Source organism: Galleria mellonella, unplaced genomic scaffold, assembly GCF_026898425.1.
Source record: "Galleria mellonella isolate WM207_F2 unplaced genomic scaffold, CSIRO_AGI_GalMel_v1 utg139, whole genome shotgun sequence".
Lineage (NCBI taxonomy): Eukaryota > Metazoa > Arthropoda > Insecta > Lepidoptera > Pyralidae > Galleria > Galleria mellonella.
In genome coordinates, this window is record NW_026441995.1 from 4693034 (window position 1) to 4717569 (window position 24536).

At 32.0% G+C, this 24536-nt stretch overlaps 1 protein-coding gene across 2 annotated transcripts in view; it reads right to left on the minus strand.

Moving 5' to 3' along the window:
* LOC113513100 (uncharacterized) overlaps positions 1-24536 on the minus strand; it is a 54784-nt gene that overhangs the window by 23894 nt on the left and 6354 nt on the right. For both annotated transcript variants that reach the window (XM_031909313.2, XM_052903610.1), the window contains exon 2: positions 7664-7790. In XM_031909313.2, coding sequence (XP_031765173.2) covers positions 7664-7790 — 127 coding nt within the window. The remainder of the gene's footprint in view (positions 1-7663; positions 7791-24536) is intronic.

The following is a 24536-nucleotide window of genomic DNA, read 5'->3' on the forward strand; positions in this document are numbered from 1 at the left end:
AGCACCACGAGACGCCCATGAGAAAGTGGTGAATGAGTCATTTGCACATACACTCTTTTTTTTTCTAATTGATACCTATAAGCAATCTTGAAGAAAAAAAAAGTACTCTACCATTAATCTAATATTTTTATAAACAATGAACAAAGACTATATGAAAATGCGAATTTTAAAATTTCCAACTAAACCTTCGGTAACGGAAAACCTCGATGACGAACTAAATTAATCCAAGTGACTTGACGAAAAATAGACACGATGTCGATAAATGCCTCTCACTGCCCTATTAGAAATGGTCGTGAATATATAAATTTTCTTGTAAATTGAAGAACGTTATTAAGCAAAAAATATGCTAAGATTCTAAATTAATCAATATCTATGATAGCTCATAGATATTAGTTCGTTTGTAAGCGCATCACTTGAAAATAGGTAAACCGAATGTATGTAACAACACGTTATATTTTTTAAAAATGGAACAGGACAACTAATTCAAAATATACACAAAGTAATAAAATGTATTTATTTATTTACTCAATAATTTTAAATTTAATATCTCAACAAAATCTTTACATTTGACCACTTTCGCTTGTTGATTGCACAAATATATATTATTGAACCAATGAAAGGAATGCGAACAATGCAGTGTTTGTACAACTTAACAAACATTTTCCATTTTGCATGTAGCATACTTAGACTACATATTTGCATACGTTCCTTTCTAATAATAATCAGAGGTGAGAGTTCGTAACCCACCTACAATCACGATCATCATTTCAATCATTTCTCATCTATTTTATCAAATTTTAGCGTTATATATTGTAATTAGAAACTAATAGTTATATGAAATGTTTTTTTTTTAATTCTGTGCTATCGGTATACACTGGTGCCTACCAGTAAATGATGATAGTGGAGGATGAAGGAGGCCAGTTAACCCATCGTGATGGATTTAACAATAAATCAATCATGATGGTTTCCAGGAGGACGACTTGATAGGGTTTATTGCTAGATATAGATTTGTTATTCTCTATTACTAACAATCCCTTCTCCCCCCTGTGTGTACGGTTGAATCTTAGGAGGATGCATTCAATAGGAATCGATGGTGCCATATGATTAAGAAGACTGATCCCGTGGAAAAGACGAGGCAGAAAAAGTAACCATAATAATAAAACTAATTACATCAATAAATTTTTTTTTTATTGTAACATATTGCGAATTGTGAGTGTCTTTTGAGCACTCATAATGCAATAGACAACAGGCAAACGAATCTATCGATAAAATCATTAACGCTGGCGAGTCAATGAATGAGAAGGCAATTGATATTTGTTACTCTTTCACGGACTAACAAAAATACTAAACGAATTTGAATGAAATTTGGTACACAGATAAGTTATATCCTTACTTAGCACATAGAATACTATGTGTACTATTGCATCATGCGGACGAAACCGCGGAATAGAGCTAACATAAAAATAAAATTAAAAAAGCCTATGAATTACAAGAAAAAATATTAAAATAGCTAAAAAATCGTAATAAAAAATGACGACACGACTACCTCAATGCCAAATAACACATAGTAGGCCATTATCTCATCAAATTCATAAATACATAAAGCAAACCGTGAAGTTAACTACAGAGTTATAATAATCATAAGGTTAACAGCCAAGGTTCAAAAAGCATACCACGTGACATCTCACGATTAAATCTAAACCTTTTTCTAAAATTAAATTAAATTTCTAATGAAATTGAATTAAATTTCTAATAGCATTGAAGTAAAAAATATTATAAATACATAAATAGATATAAATAGATAAATACTAAAAATAGTTATACATAAGACGATCATATCGTTTATAAAATAGTAGTTTCGCGAAAGTACTAAATTAAATTTTTAGATAAAGAGATAGGTTTAGAGATACGACATCTCAGAAATCACTACACTGTGTCAAATAATCCACCCCCCCCCCTTCGATTGTTACTTACTGCGCCCAACAAGGTACATAATGCTCACTATAATAATATTATGTCGGTAGTCACCTATTGTAAATAACATTATGGAATGCAAATAAACGAACATGAATGACAAAATGACGTCTTAGTAAATAGAACCATATAGGTACATAGAAAACCATGTCAAAATGAATAATAACTACATCGAAACAATAAGATTATTGGCAAAATAAAAACAAATCAACATGTTGCCTAGTGTACGTAATTTAATCACTAAAAAAATTAGAAGACGCTTTTTTGTTAAAGAACACTTTGATTTCTTTGGGACACTTTTGGGACACATGAAGTGTCCCAAAAGTAGAAAATAAAAAATATGCAACTCTAATAATCAATATAAATTATTGTATTTAATGATATTCAGCTAATGACACTTGTTCTACTATGAACTATATAACTAATATATTCGTATTTAATATTCCTATTCATTTACGCACAGGATACCTGATCTGTATATATTACCTAAAATATTTACATATAGAATTTAATTTTATTCTTCTTCATCAAGGTTACAACGGTATTTTGAGGACACATGCTTATGTATTAGATTAGACCAAATTTGTAACTTGTAATAATATTTAACATTGATAATCATCCTGTAAAGTACTACTCTGATATGCAAATAACTATGGCAATATGGAAATATTTACTAAAGCAGAAGTTAATGTTAAAACTAGTAAAAGACAATGATGAATGACTTTGTGTAGAGACGAATTTTAAACACTTTAATTTAGAATGCGGAATTATGAATACATAAGTATGAATACATTTTGCTGTGCAACAAGCAGGATATAGTGTCTTTAATGAAGACAAAATTATTATGGAATCAATATACGAGTGAGTAACTACCATATTAATTGCAAAAATAATTACGCAAATCGTTTCAGAATTGAAGTAAGTATCACATACCAACCTATACACAAAAAAATACAGGCTAAAGATAACAAAATTAACCAATAACTCAAATTAAGTAAGCAGTGACACGAACCTCGGCACAATAACACCTAATCCCACAAATAAAAACTCGTTCGTTACATAAGGTGAAGAATAAAATAAAAAAATAATTAATACTGGACATATTTACACAACCACCGTGTGTACCACGGCATAGAATGGACCATCCCCTTCCTTTACCGTGGGTATCGTAAGAGGCAACTCAGGGAGGAGGAGGTCGAAAGATAGGCAGCAGCATCCCTCTTAAAACATCTCTAAAGCCTAACTGCGATTGCCAATCCGCCTGCCAAGCGTGGCATCTACTGGCACAACCCCCTAAGGGGGAGGCTTATGTTCAGCAATGGACAGTTAAAAGCTGATATGATGATGATGAAGCAGAGCTTTTAGGTACTATGGGTACAGACAACTAATCATTCGCCATAATCATTTTAAATTCTTCTTTTATAAATAAGTACATAAATATTACACATAGAATAAGTGTTTATATCTGCGGAGACTGAACCCACTAAGATTGGAAAGTCTGCTGTATTAACGAGGTCGTTAAAATCAAATTGGTCATACAAAATCAAATACATGACAATTATAATATTAATCGTAACAAATCAGGCATGGGGGTCACGGTCGTCAGTTCCGATCATCGGCCAGTAGGCGACGACCTCTGGGTTCCGCACCCATTGTTCATTGGGCACAGCGGCGAATTATGAATAGCTGGTGACATTGATTGTTTGGGGTATTACGATTTGTTTTTAAATGTTTACCTACGTTGAAGTAAGCGGATTATTCGAAATATCTTCGAAGGCATGACGTGAGACGGCCTCATAGTTCGACTCATAGAACACTTATCTATTAATTTTGCATTTTACTTTACATGCTGTATTTCGACTCTAAAGGTTACTCAAAACACCTATACCTGCCACTCTTCATTATTTTTTTGTGTACTTTGAAATGGCAAACAAGCAGAAAGCCCACTAAATGGAAAATGGTAATTATATACTTTTAGACGTGAACATTTATTATTATATATATTACATGTTTATACATACATGTTTACATGTTTATAATACTCGAATATTATTGAAATCAAACTGAAATTATAATATTTAAACACGCGAGCAGGATAAACAGAAAAAATAATAAAGATTCTCTTATTGCTATTGGCCACGGAACCCTATACGATGGAGTCCTCTTTATCAAAATCTTAGTATTTGTTGTTACAAAACTATTACATTTTTAAAAGGTTTGTAATATTCAAAGAAACATACGTGAGGTATCTACGCATAAATAAAAGTCTAGTTTGATCACATAGCATTAAAGATATGTAACTTAATAACTATTTATGATATGCGAGTCACGTACAGTAGTATCTACGCTCATACCTTAACATAAACATATAGATATACAAGTATGAATGTATAATGTAGGAAAATATTGAGAAACTTATTAATATTTAACCAAATTACAAATAAAAAAAATTCAGTATTAAAGATATCACATAATAAGAAAAAAAATTACAATCTAATTGGGAACTTCCACCGTTTTGAAGTCAGTTCATAATGAGTAATATTTATTTTTGTCAATCCACTAAATTATACAATAATTTACAACACGCAAAAGACATAAACAATACTTATTTTTAAGTTAAAAAAAAATCAACACAAAAATAAGAAACGAACATAAATGAGATGATCTATGATCAACAACAAGCGAAGGTCGGAATTAAATAGGTATTACATACCAGTTTGTTTTTATGAGACGTATTGTAAAAACACATCAAACAAGTATTGCTGTGTTGCTAATGAAAATAGCCAATACATGGTAGGTAGGAAAAATATGTGTAGCAAAATAAATACTTAGCTAATGATTAAAACAATTTATAAAAAAATTGTGGTGTATTAAATCAAGCACTGTCTATCGCTGACTGATTTTAATTAAGTTAGAGACAATAGATGTGTTGGAGGTGCATAATAAAAATAAGTACACGTGTGTACTGAGATTAAGAGATACTACAAAAACATACATATATTTATGGACTATGTGATGGAAGACATGCATATTATGAAACTGTATAAAAAACAAAAGAGAGTCAAGGTAAGAATGTAAGCAAAAGCATGCTGTACCTAGTACATATACTAGAAAGAAAAGGATGGATAATGTTAATGAAAATGTCTATCAAATGATAGAGACAAAAAATAAAGGTAAAAACCTTCCTTTGACATTGGAAACATAAAGGAAAAATAAACCGTGTCTTCCCATAAGCTGTCAAACTAGTCGCCAAATATTGCGCAGAAGACAACTCGCAAACACGTACGACCTAGACCTTCAGAACGATTTCGTCCAATAGTGCACGTCCCGAATACAGACAGTGGCCGCATCCAAGCAACATGGTTACCATTACTTATAAGGATTGCCATGATACGAGGTGAATATATGATAAATAATTAATAGGTATCGACTTTCGAACGGAACCTGGTTCACGTGCGGAAGTGATAAAGGGCGACATTGAAAGTAATGAAGTAAACATTGCAATATATACGCATATACATATGTAAGCACTTATTTTAATTAAGCCTCTAGAAAATAAATTCACTGAATTCAAAAATCATCAATGTACTGGTAAATATGTAAGGATTTTCTTTATCGATTATTCTATTTAATACGATATAGGTACATTTGTTCATTCGTTTATGACTATCTAAATCCTCGAAATATATACGTGAAAACACTTTCACATGTTATTAGTAAGCATTTCCAGGAAATAAAATTTAATTAAATTGTAAAAACTAAGCTTCTAAAAACTGATTAAAGATATAACCCAATATTAAATTAATATTTAATTTATCTGTAACGTTTTCTATTTCTACTACAGTGTAAAATCATAAATGTAGCTCACTAAAATTTCACTACGATATTAAGGCGTGGCCACAATGATTTATTCATAAGGCGGTTAGTTTTGTGACTGCAACGATGTTTGTAGAGTGAAATCAATCATAATCATGCCGTTCATAGCATTGACCTCATAGCATCGTCACAACAAATATAGGCACATTTGTTGAAGATTAAAAAGTAAGTAGGTAGGTAATTAGTTAAAATACTAACGTACAATAATAACGACAAATCTAACAATTATTTTATTCAGGTTTTGTTTTGTTCATTTATAAATTATACTTTATAAATGACATATATTGTTCTTATGAAAATAAAGCAAAAATATGAACTATATAAATATAGGTTATATCTATTATTTATATATATTACGATATAAGAACAAAACGACGGAACTATGATAGTGATTGATATAATGCGTTGAACTCCTGTTTTCTATGAAACCCTGGTTTCAAAGTGAACAGTATAATAAGATGATATACAATTTTATTTCACAAATTAAAAAAATATAAAAAGTAAAATATTTTTTTAGATATGAAAAACTAAACAACGAGCATCGAGCAAACTTCCAAACACAAAGAATCTAACTGTGTAAAACTTCATTACTGGAAACAAAATATATAGCGTTACCTACCTTAACATTAAAGCTACGAAGAATAAATAAAAATTACATATTTTATTGCTCAAGACCATAAAAATAGGTACACGATTCTCAAAGACATTTAGATGACGTGTTTTAAATTCCTAACTTTACATTTTTTATTTAGCTAAAAATAACAGTAACCTAACTGGCCACTACTTAACATCAAGATTTTCGAAAAAACTTAATGAGTTTCAAAGTGTTATGCGATTATGATTGCTCACATGATGCTACCATTATGATTATAGTATCTTTCCTTCGCCAGCGGTTAGACACCTGTTAGACCGAGGTACCGTACATCTGAGCCGCTGACCATCAGATTCTTACAATTTCAATTCATAAGCTGGTGGAAATAGAAACGCTAATTCCATAAACAATATAATGGTAAACATTCAACGCTCCAATAGCTCAAAATAATCATACTACATTCATTTAATGAGGTTAAGAACTGTGATTACCGCTTCATGGAAAATACTTTATTGGTTAGCACGATATTTAGCACGATATAGATCTAAGCTGTATCTTCAGACGTCTATCGGTGCGTTAATTTGATTAAGAATGATTGTGTTTATAACAGTTAGCGGTTGGAATGTTTACAAATTACTCTCATAATCAGAAAATATGAGAGACCAATTAAAGTTTACTGCAATTCATTTATTTGTTAACAGGATCTAGAGTTAACGATACTATAATTCAAATGTGTCAATGTAAGTTAATCATTACCATTTTAATTGAATTAAATTGGTTTGGCATTTAGTAGGTAGGTCATAAATGCAGCAAATAGAAATTGATTCAATCATTAACGCATCATTTTCTTTGTTCCAATACTTATTTAATATCGAGCCAGTGAAGTGTACATCTAGGTACTCATATTTAAGCATGTGTACATTTATACGACCGCCTCAACAGCGAAAGGTTTTCTGTTCAACCTTTCCAGTCAAACAATAATTCTATAATAACTTAATATTTTTCTCCTTGTATGTTTTTTTTTATACATCGTCATAGTAACTATACTATTAATATATCAATCAATATACCAATATCATCGATCATTAATAAGACTGCTTTTAAATCTGCGTTTAGATAAGAAACTGTCGAAACAACTTTCACGATACCATTGTGCCATATTGCTTTAACTCGACGAAACTCGGTCAATCACCTGAATTATTAGATCAGTCACTATCTCACCTGTGGGTGGCCGTTCCTTCGGATAGCAGATGCGGAACAAGCCGCGCGTCCTCGTGTAGAAGAAATATTTGTTGTTCAAACTGTCTAATATCTGCGAGTTGGCGGCCGAATTCTCTCCCGCATATTTCTGCAACAATTAATTAGATACTGTAAATATCATGTAATTTTTAATGTCAAGTTTCATTTCGGTAATAATCGTGTACAAACTAAATAATAATGGGATATTTTTTATGTAAAAAACTACCTATACGGCACAATGTATATTGCTTATCTGGTTGTAAACAGAAACCATGCTGAGCGCCTACTACTGAATATTTCAACAATTTATGTTTACAAGCAATCTTTCTACTTATTGTGTACATAAAGTTTTTGGTTCTTGTTTACGTGCTATTCCTACTACCTATACTTAACTATAGAAGTATATTATCTGTGACTCGGGGTAATTTATCAAAGTAGTTTATGTACTTTTTTCAAATACTTTTAATACGTATTGTTTTATTTTATGATCTTTGTTTATCAGTTTATAATCAGTGTATGACTTCTCCGATAGAATTTAATGAAAACGTAAAGTAACAACTAATCAGATCATATGACGGTCTGCTAATGTCTAATGACTTATCATCATCATATTAGCCGTTAACTGTCCACTGCAGAACATAGGCATCCCCTTGTTGCTACACTTGGCAAGCGGGTTGGCAATTGCCAACTTGTTGGCTTTGATGATGTTTAAAGAGGGATACTGCTGCCCATCTTTTTACTATTTATTTCCCTTAATCTCTTTTTACGAAAAAGGAAGGGGTGGTCTATGGCCATTCTACGCCACACAGCGTTAATACGGAACTAATAACTAGTACAGATAAAAAATAAATTGAATGTTTCTATTTGATTTTTGAAACAGGCAATAGTTCTGGTTACGGTTGGGATTCCAATTAGAATTTAAGGGCCAAATGAGAAGGCCACATTGTTTTAAAAATTTCGGATTACAATAGTGTGGGATATTTTATGTATAAGTATTAAGCTATTAACAGTCCCACCGCACAATGGGTCAGCTTCAAAGCGGCGGATATCAAAGGGATAATTACAGGGACCGGTCGGCCTTACAAGCCCACATTCCTTTACCGGTTCTCTCACTAACGGAATCGATTTGGCTTGAGATTTCTAAAATAGTGAGCAAATAGAGATTACATCGAGAATATTCGACATAACTATGTCTGATGTCTATGATCAAATACGATCTCAATATATACCACAGATTAATTTTAATATCTATCAATAGTAGTATAATACTCTAGCTCCCTTATTCATAAAAACTAAAACTTATTTCAGGTATTGAAGTGTTTTATCATTTTCTTTCGAATTGAGAATTTAGTTCAAAATAGAAAGACAAAACAATTAAATAGCTATAATCAGTTTATAAGACGATTAAAACTAAAAATCAATTATTTTAATTTAAAATATGTACCACCTGAAGTAATTTTTATCAAATTTGTTTGGAACCAATCTGAAAGTATAATTCCTTTTAGATAAAAAAGATTTTTTCACAACGGTTTATAAATAATGGAGTTACAAGGTAACAAACATAACAAAATAAAACAGAATTGAGAAAATCTCCCTTTTTTGAAGTCGGTTAATAATATAATTGTACCTGTAATACCTAAATTAATAAAGTAGTTATATAAATTGATCAGTATGTATTTACATTGCGGTTATACATAAACTTTTTGTGGTTTATATGACATCATGTTTCCTGTTGTTGTTAAAATTTAGCATAATTATTCAAATATTTAGGTATTTAATAATAGAAAATTAAATTAAAAAAATATACTAGGTAATTAAGACAATTCTTATATTTCAATATTTAGACGCAAAGAAGTAATAGATCTTTGGAACCTCATTTCGTTATCCAGTTAAACGAGTTTCAGCTTCGCCCTGGCCAGTTTTGGTGTAACTGTTAATATTTTTATATTATCTATTTATGGTTGAATGAAAAACCACTATTTTAAAAATAAATGTATGATATACAAGCATACGATCCCCTTGATTAAAGGTTATATTTATTGTTTCTTATTATTGCAGTTGTGATATGAACATTTTGAGTTACAGTATCCGGTACTTTCACTATCATACCTCAATCTTTAAACCGGAATACAGCATGGAAGACATACTAATGCAGACAATTTGCTACAAAGGCACTCTTTGGTGAATAAGTAAAAATCAATGGAGCATACCATATTGTAAATTAAAATATATTACATTATAAAAAAAATGAAGTCAAATACTTGAACTTAATACTTTTTAGCATTTATATGTTACAAAAATCTGTGAGCCAAAAATAGCCAACAATTTCTTTTTAACTTTAAAAATGTAAATAAATAATATTAAGAAAATGTTAATATGACTGCATATTTTTAAGTAATTTGCAACAGTATGAAGTCTCCAATTCATCTGGATTGTTTCGCGTAACATCCAAATGAAGTCTCCAATTCATTTGGATGTTACGCGTTCGTGTCGCAAATTTAGAAGAGATTTTTTATTATTAAGAAGTAAAACATAGCCAAGGGTTATAATTAAATGATCCCCTCGTCTGATATTAAAATAATAACGGACATAAATCCTATTGATTCCAATAGGAATTATTAGAATCGATCCAAATTTGTCAAATATATCGCTTTTTAAATTGAGAACATCCTAATTATTGAGAACCTGCTAATTTTTGATAACAAAATCATTGCCACATCTGATCCAGAAGCATGCACATCTACGCACAGACTCCAGATATCTTGTGTTCAGTAAGTACAAAGATAGCTTTATAGCCTTTGTGTGTTAAACAATAGACATAGAAAACCTATTGTTTGTTATAAGAAAACAATTCCTGCAAATCACTGCAACTAGGTAACTTACGACTTCTAAAAATTGCCATGTCATCAAAATTCTTCGAACCCAACCGTCGCACGGTGACCATGGCATAAAGAAAGCTAGATAAATAACATTTAGATATAGTATTTCCCTACAAATGCTTCAGCATGAACAGCTCAACGTATTTTCAAAATGACGCACTTTTAATATTGATTAGTTGATTAGAATTATTTTGTTTAATTCCACTACTATTACTTACTACTACGCTCTTGAATTGCATTAATCGTATAATTTGTAAGTTCTATAAGAATTATGAACATATTATTTTATATTAAAGCAAATAAGTACATAAATAAAATTATTATTTTGCTGTATGTATGGTACAAACATTAGTTCAAAGAGTATATCTCTTTGTACTGTTCACCCTCCATCCTCACAAAAGAACTTTTGAACTTTTAAACAGTATGATAAAATGGCATGTTAGCCAAAAATTATCTGATCATTTTAGAACGTTTTCCAACACTTGATGCTCCATCTATGTTCTAGAAAGAAAGATACAGTGAATTCCAATTGTGATAAGACATTCATGTGGTCACTCGATAACGTCATTCTGACTTATGACCGCTTTCGAGAAACAGTTGACTACGTCTGAAATCTTCATACACTTTCTTTTAACACTACATGTGTAGAAAATTACTGCCACTCATTCTCAAAAACTTGTACTATGGACTTGAATAAGACCGTATTAAGCAGCTTTTCGACATGATTGCAGACAAAATTTCAGGACCAGTTTCTTCGTAACCTGCTTTAACAAACCTGGCTATAAAAAACCTTTTTGCGATTAATTCTCAATTTATATTATATTACTATATTCCGTTCCCAGCGCATGTGAATTAGAAATGAATCTTGTAGATATTAATCGAAAACAATTTTGTCTCTCTACGTACTAAATTTCATTCAAAACTAATTAATAAACATCCAAACATCTTAACTAACTTTCATATTTATTAGTAAAACTTTCATCCACAATGATAATCTGTCGTCTAGGGAGACCCAATTTCCTGGAACCATGGTATATTTACTATACGTTTCTAAGCGTCCTTTCATCTCTCTCCCACCATCGAGAAGCCATCTAAACAAGTTCTTAGGAATTCACCGTAACGATAGAATTATGGATGCAAATACGATTAGGTACCATCGTGATGAGAAAATCAACCAATCGATTCCACAGTTCGGTTTTGCTTAAAGTAAGCCAGTTGCGAGAGTTCATATTTTGACAAAATATAAAAATGTAAACAAACGGATAATATAATTGATCCAACCTTAAGAAAGTCTACTGATGTGCAATAATACTACAAATCTAATATCGATTAATTGATGGAACGTTTCGATTAGTTATTAATTTCATTTAGAGAGTGTTTTCGTGATAATTTCAATACTTATTAGTTACGTTTATTGAAAAAGATTGTAGGTAAAAAAAATTTGAGAATATTAGGGTACAGAGTAGATTGTCCCTATAATTTTCTCCCACGAACACTCAGGCTGTGGAATGACCTCACTGCCGAGGTTTTCCCTAGAGACTGCAATATCGGTTCCTTCAAAAAGGTTATATTAAGGTTTCTTTAGGGTCGACAATGTGCGCGTGACGCCCCTGGTGTTGCAGGCGTCCATAGGCTACAGCTATCTTTGTGGTATAAAAAAATATCTTCAACGGCAATCTGCACTTACACAAATATTTAAATTTAATTTACTGACGTCTCAGAATTATTCCTAGTAACAAAATGAGTCTGACTGCAAGTAGAAATCGAAATAATATGCAACTACAATTAATGCTCGAAAATCCTCTTTATAAAATACCGCAACCTAACAACGTTAATTTTTTGTGTATTTCTACGTAAACTATTACGTCACTGCTGAAAAAGTATTGGTCATGTATTATTGGTTATTGCGGTCTCAAACTGTTAGGAAAATGTACAATCTTAGGAGAAACCAAACGACGAATAGGGGTAAATTAAAAGTTGTTTAATAATGTTCTGACCAATATCAGTACCTATACTGACCCATGATCGTCATCATCACATCAGCCGTTAACTGTCAACTGGTAAACATAGGCCTCCCCTATAAAGGAGGAGTTTGCCAATAGTTGCCACGCTTGGCAGGCGGGTTGGCAACCGCAGTTAGGCTTTGGTGATGTTTTAAGAGAGACGCTGCTGCCCATCCCCCGACCATAAAGTTCTTTTCGTCGCTTCTTACTACACTTACAGAAAAGAAAGGGGTGGTCCATTTTATGCTGGGACCACACGGTATACTGACTCAATGAACTGTACTTAGAACATTTGGATTCTGCTGTCATATTTGTTTAGCTCACATGTGCTCCTCGCGAGGCTGCTATAACTATAACATTAGTGTTTTACTAATAAAACCCTACGACATGTCCAATTTCGACATAGCGAACCAGACACCCATTGATGTAACAATCCGATCGCATTCTCACGAACAATTACTCAACAAGGTATCGCAAAATAAGTAATTTATAAACGATAGATACAACTGCGTAATCGCAATGATATAAGGTTGGTGTTTTTATTTTTATTTAGCGACAAGAGAAGTGTGTAGCGAGGATGATCAGCCATCGGAGCGAAACGTTCCTTCAACTCGAGTTCATCGATCGTGGTTTTTCATCACAACACCAGATCAGGTGACGGTTACTGATGGGAAAGTACGATGAAAGTGTTCATTCATAAATGTACTGATAAATACGTGGAAAAGAAATGATTTCATTTCTAAATAAAAATACTAATAAGTACTTAGTGTACAGAATTGGTTTGAGCTGTTCTATATACGACCACATATTAGATACATACACAGTTTTAAAGAAAGCTAAAACATAACTAAATTATACCTAATATGAAAATTAAGAGTGTATCTATATTCAATACAACAAAAATATTCTTTTCATATTTTATTTTTGAAGAATTCAAAGACTTTTTACCGCTTAATCCCAAGTTTCGGTGATAAGTAAATAAAACTTGTATATTTATTGCAATGTTACGTTCAAAATACAGAAAAAAAGAAACCAGTTTTTATTTTTCACACTATACCTATTTAATAACAATTGAGTACATATTTTTATTCTCTGAATACACGTAACAATGTTATCTATTAAAAAATTGCAACTTATAGAATTGGTAAACTATTTGATTGCTATGCAATAGTAATTACGTTGCGAAACGCAATGTAAGTAAATAGGAACACACAAGTAAGCAAATCGCTTATTAAAAAAAAAACTAATAAAGGTGTTATTAAGACTGTGTCTATAGAATTTATACATGCGAATATTCGCACGTGACAGCACAATATTCACACTTCTTAAAAACTAAAAGAAGGTCATTCAAATTATATAGATATCGTTTGATCTGAAGAATGACATCATTAAACATACAGTCAATGTAAAAGAGAATTTATACATATATTCCTACTAAAAGTATTAGAATTTGGCCTACACTAAACACTGCGTGCCAATATAAATTTTCGACTAACTCTCCGATAACGAAAAACACCGATAATAAACCGGATTAATCTAAGTTAATCTTTTTAGATGTAATTTAATATGCTAGGAGAAATCAGAGCGTTTCAATCAATAAATGCCTTTATTAAATGATTACCCTATTATTAATTAGATTCGTGAGCATATTTTTGTATCGTTATTTGTAATAAAAGAATATGTTACTTTTTATTACAAATAAATATTTGTTCATACCATACCTACTATACGCTCCATCACACACCAGGCTCTTAGAGGTTTCGATTCTCACGTTCCAATGTATGAATGAACATTTCCTTATTTTAATTACAGAATCTATAATCATATGCGTATTTTAAAAACAGTTTCAAAGGTTAGAGTGTCTATGCTAATATGTTGTATTAATAAATTTTGTTTATTACTTTCACCTGTTACACAGAAGTATCTTCTTGTTTCTTGTTGCATTAAAATTAGAAATTAAATTTATATCGTTATATACAATTTCACATGCAAATTATGTGTTTAGGGTGACCATTAATTTGATATGCATTAACGTAGTAATTTGATACCATGTTTATATTACTGAGTGTGTAAAAAAATTAAAGTATATTTAATGTTATCATTCTCGTAAGTGTTATGTCGTAATTCATTGATACAATAAAATTAATGAATTTATATTTTGAAATCGAATACATTTTTTAAATGTAACGTAATATAATCTAAAAATTATATACCGATAAGAAGAAAGAATACCTGGCCATATGGTCCCGGCATGGAGTAGACTACCCCTTCATTTTCCCTGGGTGTCGTAAGAGTCGACTAAGAAAGGGCGAAGGACTACTGGCAAAACCCCCTCAAGGGGGAGGCTTATGTTCAGCAGTGGACAATAAAATGCTGATATGATGATGATGATAATAATCTACGAATGTAATGTATGTATGATAAGTATTTATATATTCAGGCAGAGTATACTCATTATGTTGTCAGTGGTGCTGTTCTTATCTATAAAGCACTACAAATAAAATAACTTCACCTTTACTACCCCTACCTTGATTTAGATTCAGAATATTATCAACTGTGGAGAAGAATTCGCAAGAAACTCGACAAACACTTTTTAAATAAGTTTTAACCATAAGTAATTACTTTAAGAAGCCCTAAGACCCGAACAGATCCGCCGCAACAAATGATAGACTAACAAATATTGGTAAATAATAAAACAGTGTCAATCTGACGTTTAAATACTGTTAGCTTTGAATAGAACAAACACCATCGTGCCTAATTTCGTTGGTTTTATTTTTTAGATATGTCAGCAACGTTTTCTAAAGACAACAAACACCTATCTACCTTTTAATTCGTGAGAATCTGATTTTAATGCTTGACAGATGTATACCTAAAAGACACCACTCAGCACTCACATGGTCATTTCGGCTACTTTCCCTGTTCATCTCGTGGCACGACAATTACAAGGCTCGCCCATTGTCTACCGACTGTCGACTTTCGCCGTACTTCCGAATGGCTTTTACTTAGTCAAATACTTGTCGAAGTAATGGCACCTACCCTAATTTTATGAACAAACCTAAATATTTATTAAGTGCCTTTATTGGTAATAATATCCTGGTAAATCCACGGAAATATTGAAATATGACTAATATTTCGATTGAAATATTTCATGGACACACATCTGAGGAAAATATTGCCCAATCTCGCATATGTTAAATAATAATATACGTCGAAATTATAAAAAATATCATAAATAGTATTTTTTAATTAGTAAATAATTGTTTATAATAATACCAGCTTTTTAACCAGCGACTTTATCTGCGTGACCAAAGTATGTTGATTGATCGGGAATTGAATAGTAAGAAGCCTATGTCCGTCTCAATCCCATATATGCAGTACCTACATGTATACCAAAATTCACAATTGTCACATTTATAATATTAATACCTAAGGATAAATTATATGATCATCGCTTAACATGTTCGTCGTATAATGTCTACCATTTTAATGTTACTGCTTGGTGGAATAAAACTGACCATGCCTAAAGTTAACACAATCGACAAAGGTTGTATCCATAATTAGGGACGTGGTAGGGACCGCGGTGCAGGCTACGATCTTGAATGCCTTGTCCGGCGTACGCGCACCTCGTTCACCTTGCATTGCCGGTCGATGCCACTCACCCCGACATGTGTACTTGCATATCCCATCCCGTGTCCATTGTGAGGGACGAATAATAATGCTAGACGCATGTCTAGTAAAGTAGATATGCGAAAATTACGTCTTTGTCATAAAAATATAAAGATCTTATTTATTTAATACGAATTGTATCTATCCCTTGATTTAGATATGATCTGTCTGTGTAGGTAAGTTAATTCAAATCGAATCAGCCGTTTTAGCGTGATTAGGTAAAAAACTTTAAAAGTATCCAACTTGTAAAGTTTTTTACCTAATCACGCAATGGTTTAACTTTCAGGTTTCTAATATTAGAATTAATATAACATCAGTGATATTGTTAGGTCATTTTCTCCTTTACACTCATTAAATATGCATTTTCTTCAAGCACAAATTCGAAAGCCAGCACTTTATGACATAAATGATACGCCACTTTGTACTTATATCTATTTTCATGATTGCAAGCTAAATTTACAAAGAAATAATTGATTTAGATAAGTATAATTATTTTGGGCGAGCCACTAATATCCAAATTCGAATCGGAAGGATGAGCATTAAGGTAAATGAAGGTTCCGAAATTGCATTAAATACCTAGCTATTAAATTAATTAATGTTTTCAATTAAGGAAAAACGATTTCAATACACAAACCATAGAAACGCCAAATTGAAGCTATTAAATGTAACATATTTAAGTAATATAATATATAGTTAAGTACGAAAAATAGTTGACTACAGATGTAAATATGTACCTAATATGAGGACAAATTAATAATATTAATTAACCAACACATTATTTAATTACATGTTCATTTGTACCCATACAAACAACATCCTCCCACACGTACATACCTACCTGCATTGTGTTATAGTTCGGAAGATCAGTTTTTTGTATGAAGGCAGACGTTACCTTGCTTCGTAACTCGCCGGCCTTGAAAGTTCAGCAAAAAGTTCATTATGGTTAAAATGGACAAGTTGATGTCGATTACACACAAGAATATATACTTAGGTGCTCATATACTTAATATTTATGTACCCTTTTTAGGTAATATTTTAAAGCTACTGTCAATTAATCTCTGTCTGCGTTTCTATCAAAAAATTAATCAATATTTAGTTCTACTAAAGGTGAGCCTGAAAATTCCATCACATAAAATATTGAAAGAACTGCATTTAGAGAACAGCAATAATGGCTAATAGATTAGTATATGAATTTCTTATATGGATGTAAACCATGGTACAGAAATCCAAAATTTATCTTATTTTTTTCTCTAATGTGTCTACGAAATATCTCAGTCATTGGTGTTTTTTACAAAACATATACAGGTTGAAATAAAAATTATTAGTGGTAGGTACAAATAAAAATCTATCCAAGCTATAGAATATATTAGGATTATTATGAAATATCATGAAATAAAATTCGAAACGAAAAAAGTATTGATACTAACTCAAGAATAAAAAGCTTCATATTAGTATGGGAAATTCAAACATTTTTACGGCCCATATTTCTATGGAGAAAATATTCGATTTTGCTGATAGAAAACTCCCTTCAAATAATGTTGACAATTTCCACCTATATACATTATGAAGTGAATTAAATAATTTTATTGATTTACTATAGTAATTCCCTTCTGCATGAAACAGAGACTGTTTTAAAAGTTTGAAAGTGACTCGTGACTATTAAAGTTTAAGAAATCCTAATCTAGAATTGGCTGATTAGAGCAACGACACTAACGACAAGAAAATCAAGCGTGCGTAAAATAGACGGCTAAACTCATTCTCTGGTAAATCATGTCTACCCTTTTTGCATTCGTGCCAATTATGTAAAAACAAGAACCGTATTGTATTGATAAAAACTAGAAAGATACAAATGAATTAATACTTGCACGTAAGTAAGTATGTGGAACTTAATTTATACGATTGCAGCTTGCAAACATGTACATTCTATATACATACGTTTAATTCGTTGCAATTCTAAAGCCACTGGCTTGAATATTGATAGACGTAGATTCCAAATACTGTACAGTGTACATTTAAAAATCATTGTCTACTGTAATCAACTTTGCGCCGTGTACCAACAAGTCTTTTTCATTGACTATATAATACTGTTGTGTGGATATCGTAAGAGGCGGCTAAGGGGATTTAACGAACGAGGGATGGGCAACCTCTTAAAACATCACCAAAATCTAACTGCGGTTGCCAACCTGCCTGCCACATTTGACAACTCCTGGCAACCCCCCTCCCCCCCCCCCCCCAAGTGGGAGGCCTATGTTCAGCAGTGAACAGTTAATGGCTGTATCATCATCGTCATATAATATTACTTAAACTAATGAAGTTTTATCAAAAAGTCATAACACAAACAGAGTATTAGGTTTTTTTTTAGTTTACTACTTACAAAATTTTTACATTTAAATTACTTAATAATGTGTCACTTTTTCTAGCAATGTAACACTAAAATACTTTTTTTACTCTTCTTTATTTTTCCTGTATTATAAACAAAAAACAATTTTTAAAGCAATTATTACACACCATTAGACCTGGATTAACAGTCTGTAAGCCATTCATTTAAACTAAGCCATATGATTGCATTGTTACCATATTTACTGTGCCATATAGATATTCTAGATTTCCTTTACCTGCGCTCCTTCTATTTATTGTATGCTAACACATGTAACCATATAATAAATGGAATCGCCGTCGTTATACGTCACCGGATAAGAAAGTTGCTTACACCTCCTTGATCTACCAAGAATCCGGGTCAGTTCTGATCTATGACTAGGTATTTATCAAAACGATAAATTGAGTGATTCACAGTAATATATCAGATAAGTTAAACGTATATAAAACTTATATTGTAATTTTAATTTTTTTTTTTACATAACTTTAAATGTAAATTAGATTGACGTATCAAATCTGATGAAATGTGGTATCCATCGGCTATAGGTAAGAATTAAATGGGCATGAGTAATAGAGAGCAATTTTATGCCTGAGGTCTTAGATTTATTACCAGTCTATAATTTCGCCCTTATATCTCAATCTTCGATCAAATTTATATCAAACCGAAGCTCATACCATTTAAACTACTGAAATGTTTCATTGATTTCTTTCGAGATAAATTCTTTATCTGAGGTTAATTCTTTATGTCAAAGATAATTAGAGGACAGGTAAGCTATTAGAGATTAAAATTTATTACGTCTATAGGCGTATTTAAGAGGAGGGGATAGTTGGGTCGTGCCCACTCCAGGATATGAGCGGAGCTCTTAATTATGCACAGAGACATCTATAAGTTATAGTATATGCCTTTTTTAAACGGCCGAGTAAAATAATGTTAAATACGTCAACGCTTGTTTAGGTCTTCTATGTTATCGCTAGATATTCCAGTGAAAGTACTAGAAAACACACGCATCATTCGTTGTGAAAGGTGAAGATTTAATAACTGAGGCGACTATGTCAGATTATCTACACTTTCCAAGTTACAGCTTTATTTGTTTTATAGAGTATCCGTAATGCTTTAGATAAGCTTACGCAACCTATCATTCTTTATGCTTCACTTTTAAATATTTTAGTAAATGTATATAATTTATATAAGTATATATTATACAACGTAAATCTATTTTCTTTACAACTAACTACGCTTTGACATCACACAAGATACTCCTTACTAATAATATAAATGTGAAAGTTAGTTTGTTTTTTTGTCAACTCTTAACGACTTAACTGGTCACTATAAAATTTATACACACGTATTATATGAGAAGTACATAGACTTTTTACCCCGGTCATAATTAGGTTTACTCTTTATTTTTTTTTTACAACACAGGGACAAACGAGCATGCGGCTCACCTGATGGTAAGCGACTACCGCCGCCCATGATCACCCACAACACCAGCGACATTGCAGATGTGCTGCCGGCCTTTTAAAAAGGAATATACTCTTTTCTTGAAGGTTATGTTGTCATATCGGTTCGGAAATACTACTGCTAAAAGTTGATTTCAAAGAATGGTTGTGGGTGGAAGAAAGTGCCTTGAAAAACACACGGTGGAAGACCGTCACTCGTCCAGATGATTGGGATGAAACTTTAGTTTGTGGCGGGTTGTACGGTGGTGAAAATCAGCAGCAAGTATCAATCACTCTTTATAATAGTTATGCGGACGAAGTCGCAGTTAAAAAAATAATTAATTTCTAACCACGCTATTCTGTCGGTATACACTCCCGAAGCACCAATGAGGGGTGATATTCGTAAAGACGAAAGCACGTCAATTGGGCCATCAAGACGAATTCATCGAATATTAGTCACTATGGTTTCCAGGGAAAACCACATGGAGGTCGACCTGACAGGATTGTTACTACAGCCGCTAGTTCCCATTACTAACAATCCCTTCCCTCCCACTTGAATGAGGTTACTCGAATATTCAAGGAAACACTGTACACAAAAGTTATCTATCTCCATGGGTCTACTTCCTATCCACCATTTTACTTGTTGAAAGTATAGTTTTTTTTAGTGAATTTTTAAAAGGATTAAGTATTTTTTTTCAGTTTATCCATTACAAACAAAAAAACCAAAAATTTAATCTTCTTTATGATATTAGTTTATATAATATTTATGTTGGTATCGGTAACATATAATATAAATATGTAAACTAATTAAGAAGATGAACCCATTTAAGAAGGTTAAGAATTCGCTGGGTAGAAATAAGCGGCATTCAATCTCGGCATAAATGGATATGGTAGGAATGAATGAAATCAGTCCAGAAATAAAGTACCTACATATCGCATAATTTACAAACACAAAAAATACATGCGAATTAATAGTCTCCTTTTTTCAGAAGTCACTCAAAAAAGTACTGTAATATGCAATATAAGTTGCGAAAACTAGATAGAATCAAAGTGCCGTGCGAACTACCAATTTAACCGTTGTTAAAAATTGCAGTGACGCATGGCCGTGCAACGGCCGTGCATACGTTCTTGAGCAAGTGAATAATTGCATAATCGTTTATCCTACATAAAACAATGACTAAAACAATAAGTATTTTGCTGGCATGACTGATGTGATTAAACATAAAATTTCGGATGTTAGATTAGGTATTTTTGTGCAAATTAAACTGGCAAACAAGTTGACGGCCCACCTGATGGACAGTGGTAATTGTTGCCTATAAACATGAACAGCACCGTGGCCATAACAGAGTATAGTGTTTCGCTCATGATATTCTTCATGCGTTGCCATTCCTAAAGACTCAGGTGTTATTCCTCCATACCCTGTAAATTCACTGCCATATCCCACCCTTCAAACTGAAACACAGTTGAGCAAACACAACTGCTTCACGGTTGAAACACGAATACGACAGAAGTACCCAATTAAACGACTTTTGTACCAAGTCTCGCTCTAGAAGTAATTATTAGATCATAACACGAGTCCTTATTTCTGTGTAGAAGGTAGGTTCAGTAATGATTAAGTAGGTAGGTACGTAATCTTTTAAACCGATAAGCTAATGAGGCGATGAGCAAGAACGGAAGTATCTAATAAAACTTAAGAGATATGGTTAATCAAAAAAAGCTTGATGCATCAGCACCGTCTGCCTATTAGAACAGAGGTTTAAATAATATTAACGATTATTTTTTTTTTCTATTAGCTGATGCCCGCAACTTTATCCGCGTGGTATTTGTTATTTCTGTTTAGTATTAATTTAATATTTATTGTATCAATGTATGCACCTCCCTATTTATTATGTCTAGGAACACTGAACATTGTCGTTCTCACTTTTTGCCTTAGGTCAAAATGACTTTACTTAAGTAGGTTGTGTACTAAGCTGTATAAATTACTATAGTTTTTTAAATATTCCACGGGAACTCTTTAATTTTCTGTTATTATAAGTATATAAAATGTTAACCGGGGACGTAAGGTACCACTATGCAAAATTTCATTTAAATCGGTTAACAGTTTCGGAGGCTAGCCCATACAAACAGACAGTACAAAAAATTCGGTAATATCTGGATGTGTTCTATTTCACTTCTAACATCCCCCTCGGCTCGGTTTTTAGCGGTTTTTTTTTTTTCTATGTATAGGCATTCGACCTTTATAAAGATGAAACTAACAAATTATAATTATAAAAGAATTTCACATATTATTGAAAAGTGAAATAAGACCCTCTTTATTTACAAATAAATCATCTATCTATCTATTCTATACGTAGAAAGTGGATGCAAAATATTATGCTCGATCTATAATTCTATATGTGCGCAGGACATAGCATCGCACAGATTACTATCCTTAATCTATAGATTCTATGGCATTGTAGGACTCATCGTATGACTTTAATATAAGAAAAAATAGGGTATTTACATAGACTTAGTTTTTTTATTTTTTTTATACAACTTAGAATGGTAAACAAGCTGACGACCCACCTGATGGAAAGTGGTAACCGTCGCCTATAGACATGAGCAGTACCATAGACATAACAGAGTATACTGTTTCGCCCATGATACCCCCCATGCGTTGCCATTCCTGAGGACTCAGGTGTTATTCCTCTGTACCCAGTAAATTCACGCCATATCCCACCCTTCAAACCGAAACACAGCCATGCAAACACAACTGCTTCACGGTTGAAACACGAATGGAATTAGTATAACACACTCATATTATTAAAATTTTTGAATTTTATATTGATCAAATGAGGCGAAAAAGTATTTTTAATGCCAGGGAAAACATGTAACGATTTTTATTTCATTAAATATCTAGTATCATTCTTAGTAATCGTCTATCGAACAAATAAATTAAAAAGAATTCTCGTAGATCCCCTCAAGCGTATAAAGAAACACGAGGGACCAAGTTAAAACATGGTTACGAATACCAATCAATGTGCGCCCAACACGCTTTGGCCTGTTTTCATTAAATGAAAGCGGAGGTGGTATGGTATAGTTGACGGAAGTCGTGAGAAAAGAGTAATAACGTAGTAGAAAAGCACGTTTTCAGCTCTTTAATATCCCATTGTTGATAGTTGTAATACATTTGATATAGCTAGGTACTGACTTATATAATAATTCTATTATACCAACATTAACATAATGAAAAAAAGTAAAATTTTACTATTGATATTAATTTAAAATTGTTATCTCGATAGAGTTCTTGCCTAAGAACAATTTGGATTTTACTTTTTTTTTTGGTTTGCTTACATTTTGTTTCCTTGTCTAATACCTTAGTTTTAGACAAGGATACAAAATGTAATATACATATTATTCAGGTGAGTTTGACGCTCTCTGATATAAAAAATTATCAGATTATCAGATTATATACAACCCCTCTTCCTTACTCATAAAAACAAAAACATTCTACAAACGTAATTTAACTATTACATTTATAGTAAACCTAATTTAACTATTACATTATTAATTTCTTTCAAATTGGGAATTTATCACAAAAGAAAGAGACCAAACAGTTCAATAGCTAAAATAGGTTTATGAGAGATTTAATATTTTTATGAATAAAGGGGAAAGTCTTCTGACTTGACTTATCAGAGGATGGCTTTCGAAACTCGACACAAGTGACCAAAACATCCAAACATGAAATTAAAAAATTCTTAGGATGGAATTCATTCATAGGACTCCCGTACTACAATACCACCAGAGATCATTCTTGATATCGATAATTAATCTACATATATTTAAGTACCTATATATTTTATCCTATTGTTGATTATTTCTTACATTTAAAGGACAGAATTTTAAATATATTTTATTTTTAGTCCATCACCAGTAAAACATTACCAAAGTTGAAACAAAACCAAATTTTGTTAAACATCAATCATCTCGGGTGTTTATTTTTAAGCTATTTTAAAAAAGAGGAGGTTCCCAATTCGCTTGTATTTCGTGACAGATTTTTTTTTTTATTATTTTTCCAATGACTGAATTGTTGGTTTGTCCCATATTAATCGATTAAAGTCGCTACTTATTTACTGAACAAAATGTTAAATTACATCAAATTAAAACTTATCTAAGAATAAACAGACGAACGAAACTTATGACGCACTGTAATACAATGAAAATTGTCCAATGATATCTAAAATGAGAAGGTATTTGGAACGCAAGCCACAATTGACAAACGACACATCCGGTGACCAGGTACAAACGACGCTGTAGCTTTTTTACATATCGCTAATACTTGGTTTCCTGTACCCTATTTAAACAAACATCTTACTTAAATGCCCAAAAACAGGACTAACAATATATTTGTATAGAAAATGAGAACAGGAATTCATAATTTCAAAATTGATTAACTACAATCTTTATGAGCAACCACATAGTTTGCAACTATTAATTGGTACTTAATTATTA